The sequence below is a fragment of the Danio aesculapii genome, chromosome 10 (assembly GCF_903798145.1).
Source record: "Danio aesculapii chromosome 10, fDanAes4.1, whole genome shotgun sequence".
Taxonomy (NCBI): Eukaryota; Metazoa; Chordata; class Actinopteri; order Cypriniformes; family Danionidae; genus Danio; species Danio aesculapii.
Window position 1 is genome coordinate 8,052,212 of NC_079444.1, and position 16,684 is coordinate 8,068,895.

The 16,684-nt window shown below is 36.4% G+C and overlaps 1 protein-coding gene across 1 annotated transcript in view; it reads right to left on the reverse strand.

The window, feature by feature from the left end:
* The window catches only part of galt (galactose-1-phosphate uridylyltransferase), a 172,323-nt gene that overhangs the window by 69,670 nt on the left and 85,969 nt on the right, over positions 1–16,684 (reverse strand). Inside the window, exons 9-12 of the mRNA XM_056466316.1 lie at positions 8,143–8,163; positions 6,106–6,131; positions 4,378–4,432; positions 3,788–3,877 (exon numbers count right to left, since the gene is read on the reverse strand). Coding sequence (XP_056322291.1) covers positions 3,788–3,877; positions 4,378–4,432; positions 6,106–6,131; positions 8,143–8,163 — 192 coding nt within the window. The remainder of the gene's footprint in view (positions 1–3,787; positions 3,878–4,377; positions 4,433–6,105; positions 6,132–8,142; positions 8,164–16,684) is intronic.

Below are 16,684 nucleotides of genomic sequence, written 5' to 3' on the forward strand. Positions count from 1 at the left end.
TAATGTCAGTTTTAATGTTATTGATTAATGCACATACTTGACAGATTTCATTCATTCATTTTACTTCCGCTTTTTCCCAGGTTTATCACAGCAGAATGAATAACTTAACAGACTTATGTATTTTAGGTGGTTTGTGTAATGTGTTTTGTGTTTGGTAAAAAAATAATTTCTAATTGCATCTTTAGTGATTTTCAACTAATAACAACGTCTTGTCCCAGTAGGTGATTTAAAGGATTTTGCAAAAAAAGCACAAAATAATAAATAGCTAAATACAAGCAAAAATAGCTGGTTTTGATGCAAAAGAAAATTGACCTTATTAAAAACCAAAGAATTGTTTGTTGAAATGAAAAGTGACATTTAATAAAAAAAAAAATAATAAAAATAAATAAATATATATATATATATATATATATATATATATATATATATATATATATATATATATATATATATATATATATATATATATATACATATATCATTACTAGCTAATAACCTTATCATTACAAATAAACTGAAACTTCTGAATCTAATCAGAGGAGCCTGATAGAAAATGCTCATTTACAAGTTTTTGCATCTAAACTCTTCATATTTTTGTCTATCTTTGTCTAGACTTTGTGTCCATCTGTCTGTCTGTCTGTCTGTCTGTCTGTCTGTCTGTCTGTCTGTCTGTCTGTCTGTCTGTCTGTTTATATATATTTGTGTTTATCATCTGTTTGTCTGTCTGTCTGTGTAAACAAATGTCATCTAAATATTTATTTGTCTATCAATCGATCTATACAAAGGTCTGTCTATCTCTCTCTCTCTCTCTCTCTATATATATATATATATATATATATATATATATATATATATATATATATATATATATATATATATATATATATATATATATATATATATCTGTCTGTCTATATAAACAAATTTCATCACATTTGGGTGTATGCCGGTCAGTTCTTAGCAGAGCATGCTGGGAAATGCTCAGTGATATAGCGCGCATAGTAATAGGTCAGAGATTCACAGGTTTACTGGCGACAGGTGTTAGATTTGTGGTCTGACACTAAAGCTGTCATTCACCGACTGTGAGAATCGTCTGAGTGTGCAGTGGTTGCTCGGCTGAGCTCATAACAAGATTTAAGATGAAATCAGCCTGTGCCCTGCAGACTCTCGGCCGCAGGATGGAAAAGGGCACCCAGGGGCCACAGCACTGCATCAGTGTCAATCATTCTGCTCTCATTTCTTCCACAGGCATGAAGTGATTCTTCACTACAAGTGTGACTTTGACAGTTAGCACATACACAGAGACTGAAGATGACTTATTCTAATATTTAACAATCCAAGACTAGCATTTATATGTACTATTCATCTATTCATCTTAGAATTAGCATTTATGTTGTTTCTTTTTCTTTCTTACTTTCATTCATATCTTTCTTTCTTTTTTTCGATTCATTCATTCATTCGTTTGTTCATATCTGTAAATCTATTTCTTTCTTTTTCTATTTCTTTCTATTTCTTTCTTTCTGTCTGTCAATGAATTCATTCATTCGTTCATTCATTCATTCATTCATTCGTTTGTTCGTTCGTATCTGTAAATCTATTTCTTTATTTTTCTATTTCCTTTTATTTTTTTCTTTCTGTCTGTCAATGAATTCATTCTTTCATTCAATCATTTCTTTCTTTTTTCTTTATTTTCTTTATTTCATTCATTCATTAATTAAATGCTTTCTTTCTTTCTTTCTTTCTTTCTTTCTTTCTGTCTTTCTTTCCTTCTTACTTTCTTTATTTCTGTCTCTCAATGCATTCTTTCATTCATTCATTCATTCATTCATTCATTCATTCATTCATTCATTCATTGTCTCCTTTTGTCCTTTTTCTTTCTTTTCTTTATTTCATTCATTCATTCATTAAATCCTTTCTTTCTTTCTTTTTTCTTCAGTTCATTCATTCATTATTTCATTCCTTTCTATATGTGTAAATGTATTTCTTTCTGTCTGTTTGTCTGTCTGTCTGTCTGTCTGTCTGTCTGTCTGTCTGTCTGTCTGTCTGTCAATGAATTAATTCATTAATTCAATTCTTTATTTATTTTAATTCATTAATTCATTCATTCCTTTCTTTTTTCTTTCTCTTTTTCAATTCATTCAATCCTTTCTTTCTTTCTTTCTTTCTTTCTTTCTTTCTTTCTTTCTTTCTTTCTTTCTTTCTTTCTTTCTTTCTTTCTTTCTTTCTTTCTTTCTTTCTTTCTTTCCGTCTGTCTGTCAATTCATTCATTCATTCATTCTTTCTTTCTTACTTTCTTTCTTTCTTTCTTTCTTTCTTTTTTTCTTTTTTTCTTTCTGTTAATTCATTCATTGTTTCTTTTTTTCTTTCTTTCTGTAAATTCATTCATTCTTTCTTTTATTTCTTTCTATATCTATAAATCTATTTCTTTCTGTCTGTCTGTCAATGAATTCATTAATTCATTCAATCATTTCTTTTTTCTTTTTTCTTTATTTTCTTTATTTCATTCATTCATTCATTCAGTCCTTTCCTTTCTTTCTTTCTTTCTTTCTTTTAAATAATTCATTCTTTCTTTCATTCCTTTATCTGTAAATCTATTTCTTTCTTTCTGTCTGTCAATAAATTCATTCATTCATTTGTTCAATTATTTCTTTCCTTCTTTTTTCTTTATTTTTTATTTTATTAATTCATTCAATCCTTTCTTTCTTTTTTCTTTCTTTTGTTCTTTCTTTTATTCTGTCTGTCAGTCAATGTACTCATTCATTCATGTCTTTCTTCATTTTTTCGTTCAATCAATTCATTCATTCATTCATTCATTCATTCATTTATTTATTCATTATCTCCTTTCTTTTTTCTATCTTTCTTTCTGTTGATTCCTTCATTCAATAATTCATTCATTCATTCGTTAGTCCATTCATCCATTCATCCAATCATTCATTCCTTTCTTAATTTTTTCTTTCTTTCTTTCTTTCTTTCTTTCTTTCTTTCTTTCTTTCTTTCTTTCTTTCTTTCTTTCTGTCAATTCATTCATTCATTCATTCATTCATTCATTCATTCATTCATTCATTCATTCATTTTTTTCTTTCATTCCTTTCTATATCTGTAAATTTCTTTCTTTCTTTCTTTCTTTCTTTCTTTCTTTCTTTCTTTCTTTCTTTCTTTCTTTCTTTATTTCTTTATTTATTTCTTTATTTCTTCTGTCCATCTCTTTTCCTGTTAATCTATTGTCAATCTGTCAGTCCATTTATTTTCCCCACGCTTCATCGGTATCTGTAGTTCAGCCACACCTTCAGCATAACTGTGGGTTTACATAGTTTACATTCACAGCAGCACTTTAAGAAGAGCACACAACAGTAATCACCCGGAGAGTAACCATGCTCATGAATAATTCATCAGCCTCTGATGAGTCACGCCCGCATTTCACATTATCAAGGAAAAAAATTTTGGAGCATTTTTGCAGTACTGAGTAAAGAGCCATCAGAGAGCTTAATCCACAAGCAATTTGCCTAAAACACCTTGACAGTTTTATGCGGGGCCGAGAGTCATTTTAACATCAATTCTCCAACCGTATGACCCGACTGACATGCAACGCTGAACCCCTAGACAATGCCACAAGTTACTGAGCAGACGACCGTAAAAAAAGGAAGGAAGTATCTCTTCCTGCCTCCTTTTTATTGTTCTCCATGGAAACAAGACAAGTGGCAACACCTCCAGTTTGCAGGCAAAAAACCTCATTGCTGATTTTCCACCCTTTTCTTGTATGATTGCAATATCAGATGCATTCTCTTACCGTGCCATCCCATTGAATAGGGGAAGGAGACCTCAAAGAGGTTGTCATATTTCGTCAGGAGTCTTTTCATTATGGATGCCAGACCTGTGGGGAAAGAAAAGGAGAGTGAACAATAAAAAAGCTTGAACTGACTTCAATTTTCCACCAATATTGCTTGGGTTTTATCCAGCCTGGTTTCATTACAGACTCCATGCACTTCACCCAAGCTCCTTTCATGGCCAGGAGGTGCATTCATTTTGTATTTCAGCCAAACAAAACTAGACTCATGCACAGAGCCACCAAAACGAAGATGGATGGTTCGCATCTCCCTTGCTAAAATGAAATGACAACATGTATCGTTTCAAAAGCAAGCGGCCTTTTTAACCGTTCCAGTCAGTAAATCGCATTTGTCCTTTAAGAGTGATTCATGATTTCAAGACACGCTGCTGAATAAAAGCATGCTTTTCCCAGCAAAACAACAGCTGCCTTGGTAATTTGAAAAATAATGACAATAAAATCAAGGCTTAGATTTAATAAACTTTGATTGTGGAACAGCTGAGCATAAATAAATAAATAAAACTGAATCACGCATCTTGGTCCAATGAGTTAAAAGAAATCAACTTTAATTGAATTTATTGTCAAGATGTTGCTTTCGGGTAATAGCACCTTTGTGGCATGAGGTGACTTCCACATAGCCAGCAAACTGCTGGTGGTTAGGTCACAAGTGTCTGTTACACTATTGGTTGCCCTAGTTACATTTGTGAATGACATTAACTCCCTTATGTATATCTTTCTTGCCAATAAAAACAAACATTTGAGGGGAATTGGTATATAAACCATTTAATGTGGACAATTAATGGGGAACAATTCTGTATTTTTGGCATTGTAGTTACATATTTTTGATGAAAGCTCAAACGCTGATCAGTTTGGGTTCACGAAACCATTCAGATTCACATCAGCACAGCTAATACTAATGGAGCAATGGCTAAATTAAGTCACTGTCACCCCACTATAGCAGGAGAATCATGTGAGCGCCACTGACTTCACTCTTAATGGTAATAATTGCTTCTCATTTGCATAAAGTGGAATATTTTAGAACGTTTGTCACATGTCTCCCATCCCATAACATGTTTACATTCTGTTCCCAAAAGTCAACTGTTACTTCTGTTTTCGGAAGTTGTCAGATCTGCATTGAAAATGAATGGGATTTAGTAGTAGTAGAAGTAGTAGTAACAAAGCCCACAGTTTTAATCCCTTTAAAAACCTTTGACCATTTTGGTTCTTTTTGAATAGGACCACAGATTTCAATTTGTAGTTACTACAAAGCTTTGACAATGCAAGTTTGTTGGTTTAAAAAACAAAAGCATTTTAATGTTTGCTTCTCGTCAACCAGGAAGTTTTCTTAAGCAAACATATACATATTTTTTAAGTTCACAGAATATTACAGCTATCATTCGCCTATAATTGCCAGAATGTTCCCTTAACTCAGGGGTGCTAAAACTCGGTCCTGGAGGGTTAGTGTGCTGCAAAGTTTAGTTCCAACCCCAATCCAGGGTTGGAACTAATACACTAGAGTTTGAGTTTGCGAAATTATGTGGTACGGCGCTACGAAAAGGGGTGGGATTAAACAAGATGATTAGACATGTAAAAAAGCGAGCAATTGCTCCATGTTTTATATTTCTGTCCAAAGAGGTCATTTTTTGATCTTTGATTGGTCTCATGCAATCATGTGATGGGATTTCACAGGTCAGATATCACCAAGCTTGAACTTTCCAACACAGTAATCTGCAAAACTTGTTGCACAAATTTGCATTTCCAGTCTGATGCATTCGCGTGCGAATGCATGGAAGTCTATGGGGAGAAAAGTCCAGTGTGACCGCAGCTTTAGACTTTCTAGAAACATCCTTACAGGTGTTTTGAGGCAAGTTTGAGCTAAAATCTGCAGGACCTAGTTTGGGCACCCCTGCCCTAACTCATTTAGTTAATGTGATTAACCCAGCAAAACTTACTAATTATACTTATTTTGTATAACACTTTCACATCTAAGTTTTAAAAACTCTTGCTGACCCCACGTGTGATTTTTTATTTTAGTTTTTTTTGAGAGATATATATATATATAAATAAGAACATGCATTGTGTCTTTTAACCAGCATTAATAATGATCTTATTACTTGAACTATAATGGGTAATGGGTGCATAATGGGTAATGGGTAATGTTAGCCTGTGTTGTAGTAGAGAGGTTAGAGCTGCTGGATTTACATGTTACAACATGAAACACAGGAAAGTGAATGGCTGTGTAACTGGTAGAAGAATAAAGTAAATGTTTCATTTACCTAAACTGTCTGGTGTGAATAAAGCACATAGTCTGTAAAAGTTTAATTTTATTTTCATCTCCATATACATTAACATGTATTTTATAAACCATAAATATGAAGTTTTGATGGTACTTAAAGGTGCAGTGTGTAAATTTGACACCCATTGGCTGAACTAGGTATTGCACTCTTGGATCAAAACACACGCAAGAGCAGGTTGCCAGATTGAAAAAAAATCAACAGGAGTGTGCCTGCCTATCCAGCTTAAAGGCCAATTTAAGACTGATTTAAGTCGAGTTTTAAATAAAAGTAACACGATAGAAGGAATATGTTCCATATTTAAAGGAGGTTTTGTTCTAAGCAACAACTGAAATTTCTATTTTAGAAACAACTTATTTTTCTTGCAGCTGAACAACAGAAAACTGACAATGATCACCTCAGGTACACCTCATGTGCTTTATTCAGTGTTAAACGCTAATAAGTTTGAATGTCATTTTACATGACAGTTATTGCCATACTACTGAAAGCAGCAGCAGATAGTTCACTTCAGATCTCAAATAAAATAAAACATTTGAAATTGAACTTTAGAATTGTGACTCAAAACCAAAACATATCAGTGATTCAGCATGTACATTTAATAACAGTAAAGAGGTTTAAGTGCAGTAAGTGCACCAGTCTGTGTATCTGAATGGCTTAATTAAATTTCTGTCATGTTGTGTCTAGTCCAAACAGCCAGATTGCTTATCACTGCAAATCTCCTCACATAGCATGTTGTTAGGACATAGGGTTATAATGTAACCTGCTCACCTAATGTTTACATTTGTAATGCTTATGTTATTTGCAAATTAATAACCACCTCATGTGAAACTCTGAATCTGTGTCTCATTTGGGAGTCTGCTACTGTCCACCAGAGGTCACATATCAGTCATGGATGCATGCTTTGAGAGCCTTCCTGAATGAATGAATGAATGAATGAATGAATGAATGAATGAATGAAATATGATATTTCACACAAAGGCAACGGGGTGCTGAATTAGAATTGGCTAAACTAGCAGTTGTCGGGTTAAAAGAACCAAAACATAGACAGACGTTCTGGCACATAACTCACATTTTCAAAGCAGAATATCAGACTTTAGCATTGTTTTTCAGATTGTTTTTCTTAAATATCTGCAAACATATTATGGTATTTTTATGCTTCAGAAGAGTCACAAACGTAAATACAGCAACTTTAAGTGCATTTAAATGTCTGTAACCTAACAAATTATTTGAAAACAGTGATTTATGATGATAGATGACACACTGTGAGCATTCTAATCACACTGGTGTGATCATATCCTCTAGGGACCAGCCTAAACTGATCACACCAGTGTAATCATACACGTCAAAGACTTAAAATAGCATCAATTAACCAATGTTTCAGTCCATTTCACATTCACACTATTGGGTGCATCCATTAAATTGTTGCTCCATATTTGCAAAGGATATTTCAGAATAAACTGCTTCTTGTTCAGAAATCACCCCCTCTATTCCTAGCAATCACGGCAGCAGTTCATAAATGATGATCAAATGACATTGAAGAGTGTTTCATGCAGGGATATCCAAATGTACAATGAAATCAAGCATGCATTCAACCAATTCAAAGAAGCAATTCAGATTAGAGTGGGGGGCAGTCTTAGTAAGTATGTCAGATTGCAATAATCAGCTGTATCATTGCATTCATTCAAAATTATTGTAAACATATAAAGCCAAATGGATTCAAACCAACAGAGTACATATGTAGGTCTAATCTTCCTAAACTGCTCTCCGGAAACAAATTGAGTGTGATAACGTCTTTGTTGGCTCGGCTAACTCAACAATAATGAGTTACGTGCTCTCAAATGAAAGCTTTTTTGTCTGAAAGAGTCTGAAAGAGCTGGCCTAAAACTGCTGAGAGCACCAGCACTTACTCTGGGAAATGTTTGGTTTGTCAGCCGATAAAAACAGATTACATGCTAGGCTGGAAGTCTGTGATCCTTAGGCAGTCTCCTCAACTGGAACAATGGGTGAGCGTCACAGCTCGGAGACAATTCGCAACAATTTCCCAATCTCCATGTTAAACAAGAGCTGATGAGGCTTATTTTCATCTACATTATACATTATACTGTTCATCTGCATGATTGATGCATTATTATGTGCATATATCAGAAAAAAAAGTGAACAAACGGTCTCTGTGCAAATGATGAAATACATTAGAGGATTTGAAATGAAGAATTTCGACAGGGATTGGTTGAGTTATGAAAATGAAGCCAAATCTGCGACCTGTGAACGTTGTGTCTATGAACTCTGACAAATGGAAAGGTGAGTCATATAACCAGGGCTTGACATTAACTTTTTTGATCACCGGCCACTGTGGCTAGTATTTTCACTAGCCACACTTTTATTGTTGGGAAAATATATTTTATATGCATAAATTTGACTTGACATGCTAAAATACTTGCTTTAAATTTTGTGTTATGTCCATGTTGTGTTATGTCTCACTTTTTGTGTGTCGTGTATGAGCTTGCTAAATGAGCATGAGTAAATGGGTCATGGTGTCATAGTGTTATATTGCAATTAGTTTTTATTTCACATGACTTTTCAGAGCTCAAAATTAAGTATTTATTTAAATAGTGCAATAGTGATCGGTGACTCCACAATGTGTGTATGGGCTTATTACACACACTGGGATGCCCAGCAACACATACATATATTTAAACATGAAAAATTTAATAATTACAATTAAAATATTATTATTGTATCTAAAAATAGTTTTAAAATGCTACCTCCTCCTATGCCTTATCCACCTCAAAGTTCTTTGGTGGAATATGGCTCATTCCGTAGATGGTCTGCTTGCTCGCTTTAACGTCGGGCATGAGCCAATTTGTTTCCTCGCTACTTTTTCTGCTTTCAAAATCTGCCATATATACAGCAAATGCACCAGTGCACAAGAAGTGTACAAACCCAAATCAGAAAAAGTTGGGACAATATGGAAAACCCAAATAAATAAAAAAAACTAGGGATTTCCAAATTTACTTTGACTTGTATTTCATTGCAGACAATATGAACGCAAAATATTTCATGTTTTGTCTGGTCAGCTTAATTTAATTTGTAAATATACATCCTTTCCTGCCATTCAGACCTGCAACACATTCCAAAAAAGTTGTAGTAGTTTAGGACTAGGAGTAGTTTAGGACTAGTAATCATCAGGTAAATTGGTTAAATAATGATGTGATTTGAAACAGGTGATGTCAACAGGTGATTGCAATTATGATTTGGTACAAAAGCAGCATCCAATAAAGGTCTAGTCCTTTAGGAGCAAAGATGGGCAGAGAATCGCCAGTTTGCCAACAAATACATGAGTAAATTATTAAATGTTTAAAAGCAATGTTCCTCAAAGAAAGATAGGAAGACATCTGGATATTTCACCTTCAACAGTGCACAACATAATCAAAAAGATTCAAGGAATCAGGAGGTATTCCCGACTGTCTCCAATAGAAAATGTGTGGCGCATTTTAAAGCGCAAAACAAGACAATGAAAATCCCATACTGTTGCCCACCTTATCATTTGTTTACAGGAAGAATTACACCTGGAACACTTCATCACTTGGTGTCTTCAGTCCCTCAACTTTTTTTAGTTTTGTGAAAAGAAATAGCAACATTACAAAGTGGTAAATCCTTCACTGTTTTTTTAAATGTTTTGCAAGAACCAAAACTAGAATCCATGTTTCATTCAATCACTCATTTTTTTACGGCTTAGTCCCTTTATTAAACTTTATTAATCTAACCACCTACTTATCCAGCATATGTTTTACGCAGCAGATGCCCTTCCAGCTGCAACCCATCTCTGGGGAACACACTCTCATTCACACACATACACTAAGGACAATTTTAGCTTACCTAATTCACCTGTACCACATGTCCTTGGACTTGAGATGGAAACTGGAGTACCCGGAGGAAACCCACGCAAACGTGGGGGGAACATGTGTAAGAATGGGTTTTAAACCACAGCGGTTCGAACTGTAGTTCTGCCGAATGACTAAAAAATTATCAGTATTGATGGTAAAAGCATCAAGTAAGGAGCAGCAGCAGGAGAAGCACTTTAGCAACGAGACCAACACCGTGTACGTAAGTACATTTAGACTTGTTTTCAGTTGCTGTGTATGGTTGGAGAACACTTAGACTTGCTTTCAGCTGGTTGTGTATGGTTGTAGGACATTTGAACTTGTTTTCAGCTGTCTGTGTATGGTACTAGAAAAGTTTACCCACTGTTTTCTTGGTTACTGTAAGAGCTTGTGTGTCGAGCACGGACGGTTTCGGACCCCCCCCCGTCTCAGTTTCGGATGTTTTTACTCTGGAGGTATGTCCAAACACCAGGTAAAGACTATATATATTGAGCACAGTAGATTTAGTTAGCAGGAGAAGCACTTTAGCAATGAGACCAACACCGTGTAAGTACATTTAGACTTGTTTTCAGTTGCTGTGTATGGTTAGGGAACACTTAGACTTGTTTTCAGCTGGTTGTGTATGGTTGTAGGACATTTAAACTTGTTTTCAGCTGTCTGTGTATGGTACATAAAAAGTTTACCCACTGTTTCCTTGTTTACTGTAAGAGCTTGTGTTTTTTTATTATTATTTTACTTTATCTCTGCACTCATTATTGTTTTCATTGCACTTTTATTATGTGTTTACTAATTCCTGTTGTTAATAACACTCGCAAAGCACGGGAGGTATGCTGCAGGCATAATCCTCACAACCTTCGATCAATACATGTATCTGCTATTTCACAACTCTCTCTCTCCGTGGGCCTCTGGAATTGTCAATCTGCTGTTAACAAGGCAGATTTTATTACCTCCATAGCTACTCATTCTGACTATAATCTCAAGACTCTAATTGAGACCTGGTTGAGACCGGAGGACACTGCTACACATGCAGCTCTTTCAACTAATTTCTCTTTTTCCCACACTCCTCGTCAGACAGGGAGAGGGGGTGGGACTGGACTACTGATTTCCAAAGAATCGGAATTCACTTAGAGACCACCCCTGCCAAAAATCAGCTCCTTTGAATTCCATGCAGTCACCATTATCCACCCCTTCTACATAAATGTGGTTGTTATCTACCGCCCACCGGGTACATTAGGTCACTTCTTAGATGAACTGGATGTTCTTCTCTTATCTTTTTCTGATTATGACACTCCCTTGTTGGTGCTAGGTGACTTCAACATTCACATTGAAAGACCTCAAGCTGCTGACTTCCAGACTCTGCTGGCCTCTTTTGACCTAAAAAGAACACCTACTTCTGCTACTCACAAATCAGGTAATCAGCTAGACCTTATTTACACTCGACATTGCTTCGCTGATCAAACACTAGTAACTCCACTACAACCATCGGATTATTTCCTTCTGTCTCTCAACATCCACATTACTCCTGAGCCACCACACACTCCAACTCTAGTTGCCTTTCGCAGAAACCTACACTCTCTCTCTCACCCAATAGACTATCCACCATTGTTTCAAACTCTCTTCCTCCATCTTGCAAACTCTCTGCACTTGATACGAACAGTGCCACTGATACACTCTGCTCCACACTAGCATTATGTCTAGACAGACTATGTCCTCTTACATCCAGGCCAGCCCGTGCCAGTCCTCCTGCACCCTGGCTCTCTGATGTTCTCCATGAGCATTGCTCAAAACTTCGGGCTGCAGAGAGAATTTGGCGAAAAACTAAAAATCCTGAACAGCTCATAACATACCAAATTCTTCTGTCCTCTTTCTCGGCTGAGGTTACTTCTGCAAAGCAGATATACTTCTGTCAGAAAATCGACTGTGCCACCAATCCTCACTTACTTTTTAAAACATTTTCCTCCCTCCTCTATTCTACTCCTCCACCCACATCCTCCACGCTCACTACTGATGACTTTGCTACATTCTTTTGTACCAAAACTGCAAAAATCAGTGGTCAATTTGCTGCACCTACAACAAACACGCAAGATACACCACCAACACCACACACACTCACCTCTTTTTCTCAGCTCCCTGAGTCTGAGGTGTCCCATCTTGTGCTATCTAGCCATGCAACCACCTGTCCACTTGATCCCATTCCCTCTTATCTCTTGCAAGCCATCTCTCCTGCAGTCATACCAACCCTGACTCACATAATTAACACATCTCTTGACTCTGGTTTATTCCCCACTTCATTTAAGCAGGCTAGGGTAACCCCACTGCTGAAGAAACCCAACCTGGATCAAACGCTACTTGAAAACTACAGACCGGTATCCCTGCTTCCATTCATGGCCAAGATTTTGGAGAAAGTAGTGTTCAATCAAGTCCTGGACTTTCTTACTCAAAACAACCTCATGGACAACAAGCAATCTGGCTTTAAGAAAGGCCACTCAACTGAGACTGCCCTGCTCTCGGTCGTGGAGGATCTCAGACTGGCTAAAGCAGACTCTAAATCATCTGTCCTCACCTTGCTGGATTTATCAGCTGCTTTTGACACTGTAAACCACCAGATCCTGCTATCTACGCTTGAGTCACTAGGCGTTGCAGGCACTGTTATTCAATGGTTCAGATCTTACCTCTCTGGCAGGTCATTCAGGGTGTCTTGGAGGGGAGAGTTGTCCAACCTACAGCATCTAAACACTGGGGTACCTCAGGGCTCTGTTCTTGGGCCACTTCTTTTCTCCATCTACACGACATCTTTAGGACCAGTCATCCAGAAACATGGATTTTCCTACCATTGCTATGCTGATGATACCCAGCTATACCTCTCTTTTCACCCTGATGATCCCTCGGTTCCAGCTTGCATCTCAGCCTGCCTGTCAGACATTTCACACTGGATGAAAGATCATCATCTTCAGCTTAACCTCGCGAAAACGGAAATGCTTGAAGTTTCTGCCAACCTGACTCTACACCATAACTTTTCAATCCAGATGGATGGGGCAACCATTACTGCATCCAAAATGGTAAAAAGCCTTGGAGTAACGATTGATGACCAACTAAACTTCTCTGACCACATTTCTAGAACTGCTCGATGTTGCCGATTCGCACTCTATAACATCAGAAAGGTCCGACCCTTCCTATCTGAACATGCAGCTCAACTCATTGTTCAAGCTCTTGTTCTCTCCAAACTGGATTATTGCAACTCTACTAGCCGGGCTTCCAGCTAACTCTATCAAACCTCTTCAGCTGCTTTAGAACGCAGCAGCACAAGTGGTCTTTGATGAAACCGAAAAGAGCACATGTCACTCCGCTACTCACCCGTTTGCACTGGCTGCCAGTTGCTGCTCGCATCAAATTCAAAGCTCTGATGTTTGCTTACAAAGCGACCTCTGGCTTTGCTTCTTCTTATGTGCTCTCACTTCTGCAGATTTATGTGCCCTCCAGAAACTTGCGTTCTGTGAATGAACGTCGCTTCGTGGTTCCATCCCTAAGTGGGAAGAAACCACTTTCCCGAAGTCTTGCATTCAATCTGCCCAGTTAGTGGAATAAACTCCCTTACTGCATCAGAACGTCAGAGACACTTGCTGTCTTCAAGAAACGGCTAAAAACTCAACTATTTAGTCTCCACTTGCCTTCCTAATCTGCAACTGCCTCTCTGGCCTATACTACTAACTGTACTCTCTCTCAAAAAAAATAAATAATAAAAAAAATAAAAAAAAATTTAAGTAATTACATTACTAATGCTTTGCTCCTTAGACTTTACACACCTGAAACTTGCCTATAATAAAACTTGCCTTTGGATAAAAGCATCTGTTAAATGACTAAATGTAAATGTAATTGTAAATGTAAAAAACTGTACATTCTAGTCAAACCATTCTTCTGCAATCTCATACCAAAAATTTATTAATTAAGGGCAGTATTAATAGCAATAAATGTGGGAGAGCGTTGATATTATGTGATTGTATTGTATGCAATATGGAGCAATTAAGTGTTTATGTTAAATCAAAGTAATTCACAAATATTTAAAAATGAGATGATTTAATGACAATACTTCAAAAACTGAATTAGTTACAAAATAACTGTATAAAATGATCAAATATGAAATGATAAAACATATGATATAAATTGTACCCAGCTTAAATGTAAAATTAAAGTTACCCGAGGTAGAAGGAGAGACACAGGGGGAGGGAGAGAAAGAAAAAGAGAGCAGGCCCAGAAGTTAGCCTGATTGCAGTAGAGTCAGAGAAGATAGAGTCCAGAGTAGGAGAGGAGCAGAGCAGGAAAGAAGACCAGGAAAAGACAGGCCAGGAAAAGAGGCAGAGCAGCATTTTACCACCTATTTTGTATCTTTCTTGACCATGTGACAAAAGCCCAAATGCTGAGACATTCAAACTGACCAATCAACATGTGACCACATCGTAAAACCCCCAAAGTCCACACCAGGTCCTGGTCTTATCAGTATCTACCTTTGGAGTCAGTATGGACCTTCTTTGGTGAAGGACATGTTTTTCAATATAAACAAATGCATATGATAATTTTCATTCCTACACATGCAAACTCCACGGAGAAATGCCAACTGACCCAGCCGACGCTCGAACCAGTGACCTTCTTGCTGTGAGGCCACAGCACTACCTACTGCACGACCGCATCGCCAGAATATGTTTATTTAAAAAAGTAAATAAATATAATCATGAGAACTACTATAAATAATGCAGTTGAAGTCAATGGAAATTCAGAAATCACTACTTTCTTTTTTTTTTTTTTTTTTTTTTTTTTCTTTCTGATTTTGGGTTGAATTTATTTGTCAATTGAGTCAATAAAGTGTCAATAAATTTAGATTTATACATTACCCAAAAGCTGGAAATGTGTGAAATCTGGAATCTAAGGATTAAAAAAAACATAAAAATCTACATTAAAAGTTGCCTACCTTAAATGTTGTATATATCTCCCTGAAACAAGATCTTTACTTAATATGAGTTATTTTGGCATAAAAGAAAAAAAAATCAACAACTGTGTCCAATACAATGTATTTTTTGCTATTGCCATAAAAATACCCATGCAACATAACACTACTTTTGTTGTCCAGGGTCACGTTTATATCGTAATTATTTGGCCATCGATGCTAATATCTTTGGCTGCAGCCCAAATGTTACCTTTTCCCATGTTTGCTTTGCTATATAGTATTCATTCATTCTCATTCATTGTTGCTCCTGAGAAGTGTGTTAAGGGCAGATCAATGGCAAAGCAATGCCACAAGGTTACTTGTCCGACAGTGAAAATGCAGCATCGTTTTGGCCTTGTTGCTCCAACTCCAAGGCCTGTTGTAAGCCCTGGCTCATAAAGGCCTGACAGTGAAAAAAGGGGCTCATGTATTCTAAATGAGGAAAGGGTGTAACCATCAAGCCATTTTATGGCATAAAAAAATCATTGTCACATTTTAATATTCAATTTAGATGATCAAAGATGACAAAGATGAGATTTAAAAGTGCAGTATGTAGGATTGACAGGTATTGCAGTTATCCATTTAAAATACTGAGAGTAATTTTTCACGTGGCCCTTATCCTTTTATGCAAGTTGCCAGATTGACGACCGTACCTGATGATCAAGCTTTATATTGTAAGCTGCTCAGCTAATGTTTACGTTTGTAATATTTATATTATTTGCTAATTAAAAAAACATTACATGCAGATTTTATAACTCTGAAACTGCATCTCATTTCAGAGGCTGCATATATTAAAGGTACTGTAAGTTTGTGACTCTTTTATAGCATAAAAATACCATAATATGTTTGCAGATATTAAAGAAACATGCTAAGTGAATATTCTTGTTTATCTTAAAAACAATGCTAAAGTCTGATGTTCTGCTTTGTTAATGTGCGTTACGTGCCGGAACGGCTGTCTTTGTTTTGGCCTTTAAACCGCCCAATGCCAGTTTAGCCAATTTTATTTCAGCGCGCCGAGTTGCCTTGGTGGAAAATATCGTATTTCAATCATTCAGTCATGACGACTCTCAAAGCATGCGTTCGTGACCAAAATGTGGCCTCCGGTGGACAGTAGCAGACTCCGAAATGAGACGCAGATTCAGAGTTCTACATGAGGTGGTTATTAATTATCAGGAGGAATTCCCGACTATCTCCAATAGAGAATGTGTGGTGCATTTTGAAGCGCAAAACAAGACAATGAAAATCCCATACTCTTGGCTACCTTAACACTTGTTTACATGAACAATTACAGTAGCAGACTCCGAAATGAGATGCAGATTCAGAGTTCCACATGAGGTGGTTATTAATTAGCAAATAATATAAATATTACTAATGTAGACATTAGATGAGCAGGTTACATTGTAACCCTGTGTCCTAGCAACATTCTACGTGACTAGGTTTGCAGTGATAGCCAATTTGGCTGTTTGCACCAAACGAAACACGACAGAAATTTAAATACAGTCATTCAGAAGCACAGAATAGTGCACTTTCTGCACTCCAGTGAAATAGTAAGGTTTACAATCTAATTAATACATATTAAACCTCTTTAACATTATTAATATGTGTAGAGTCACTGATATGTGTTGAGTTAAATTTCAAATTGTTTATTTTATTTTCAAGCTCTGAGGTGAACTGCTGCTGCTTTCAGTAGTATGGCAATAAATGTAAT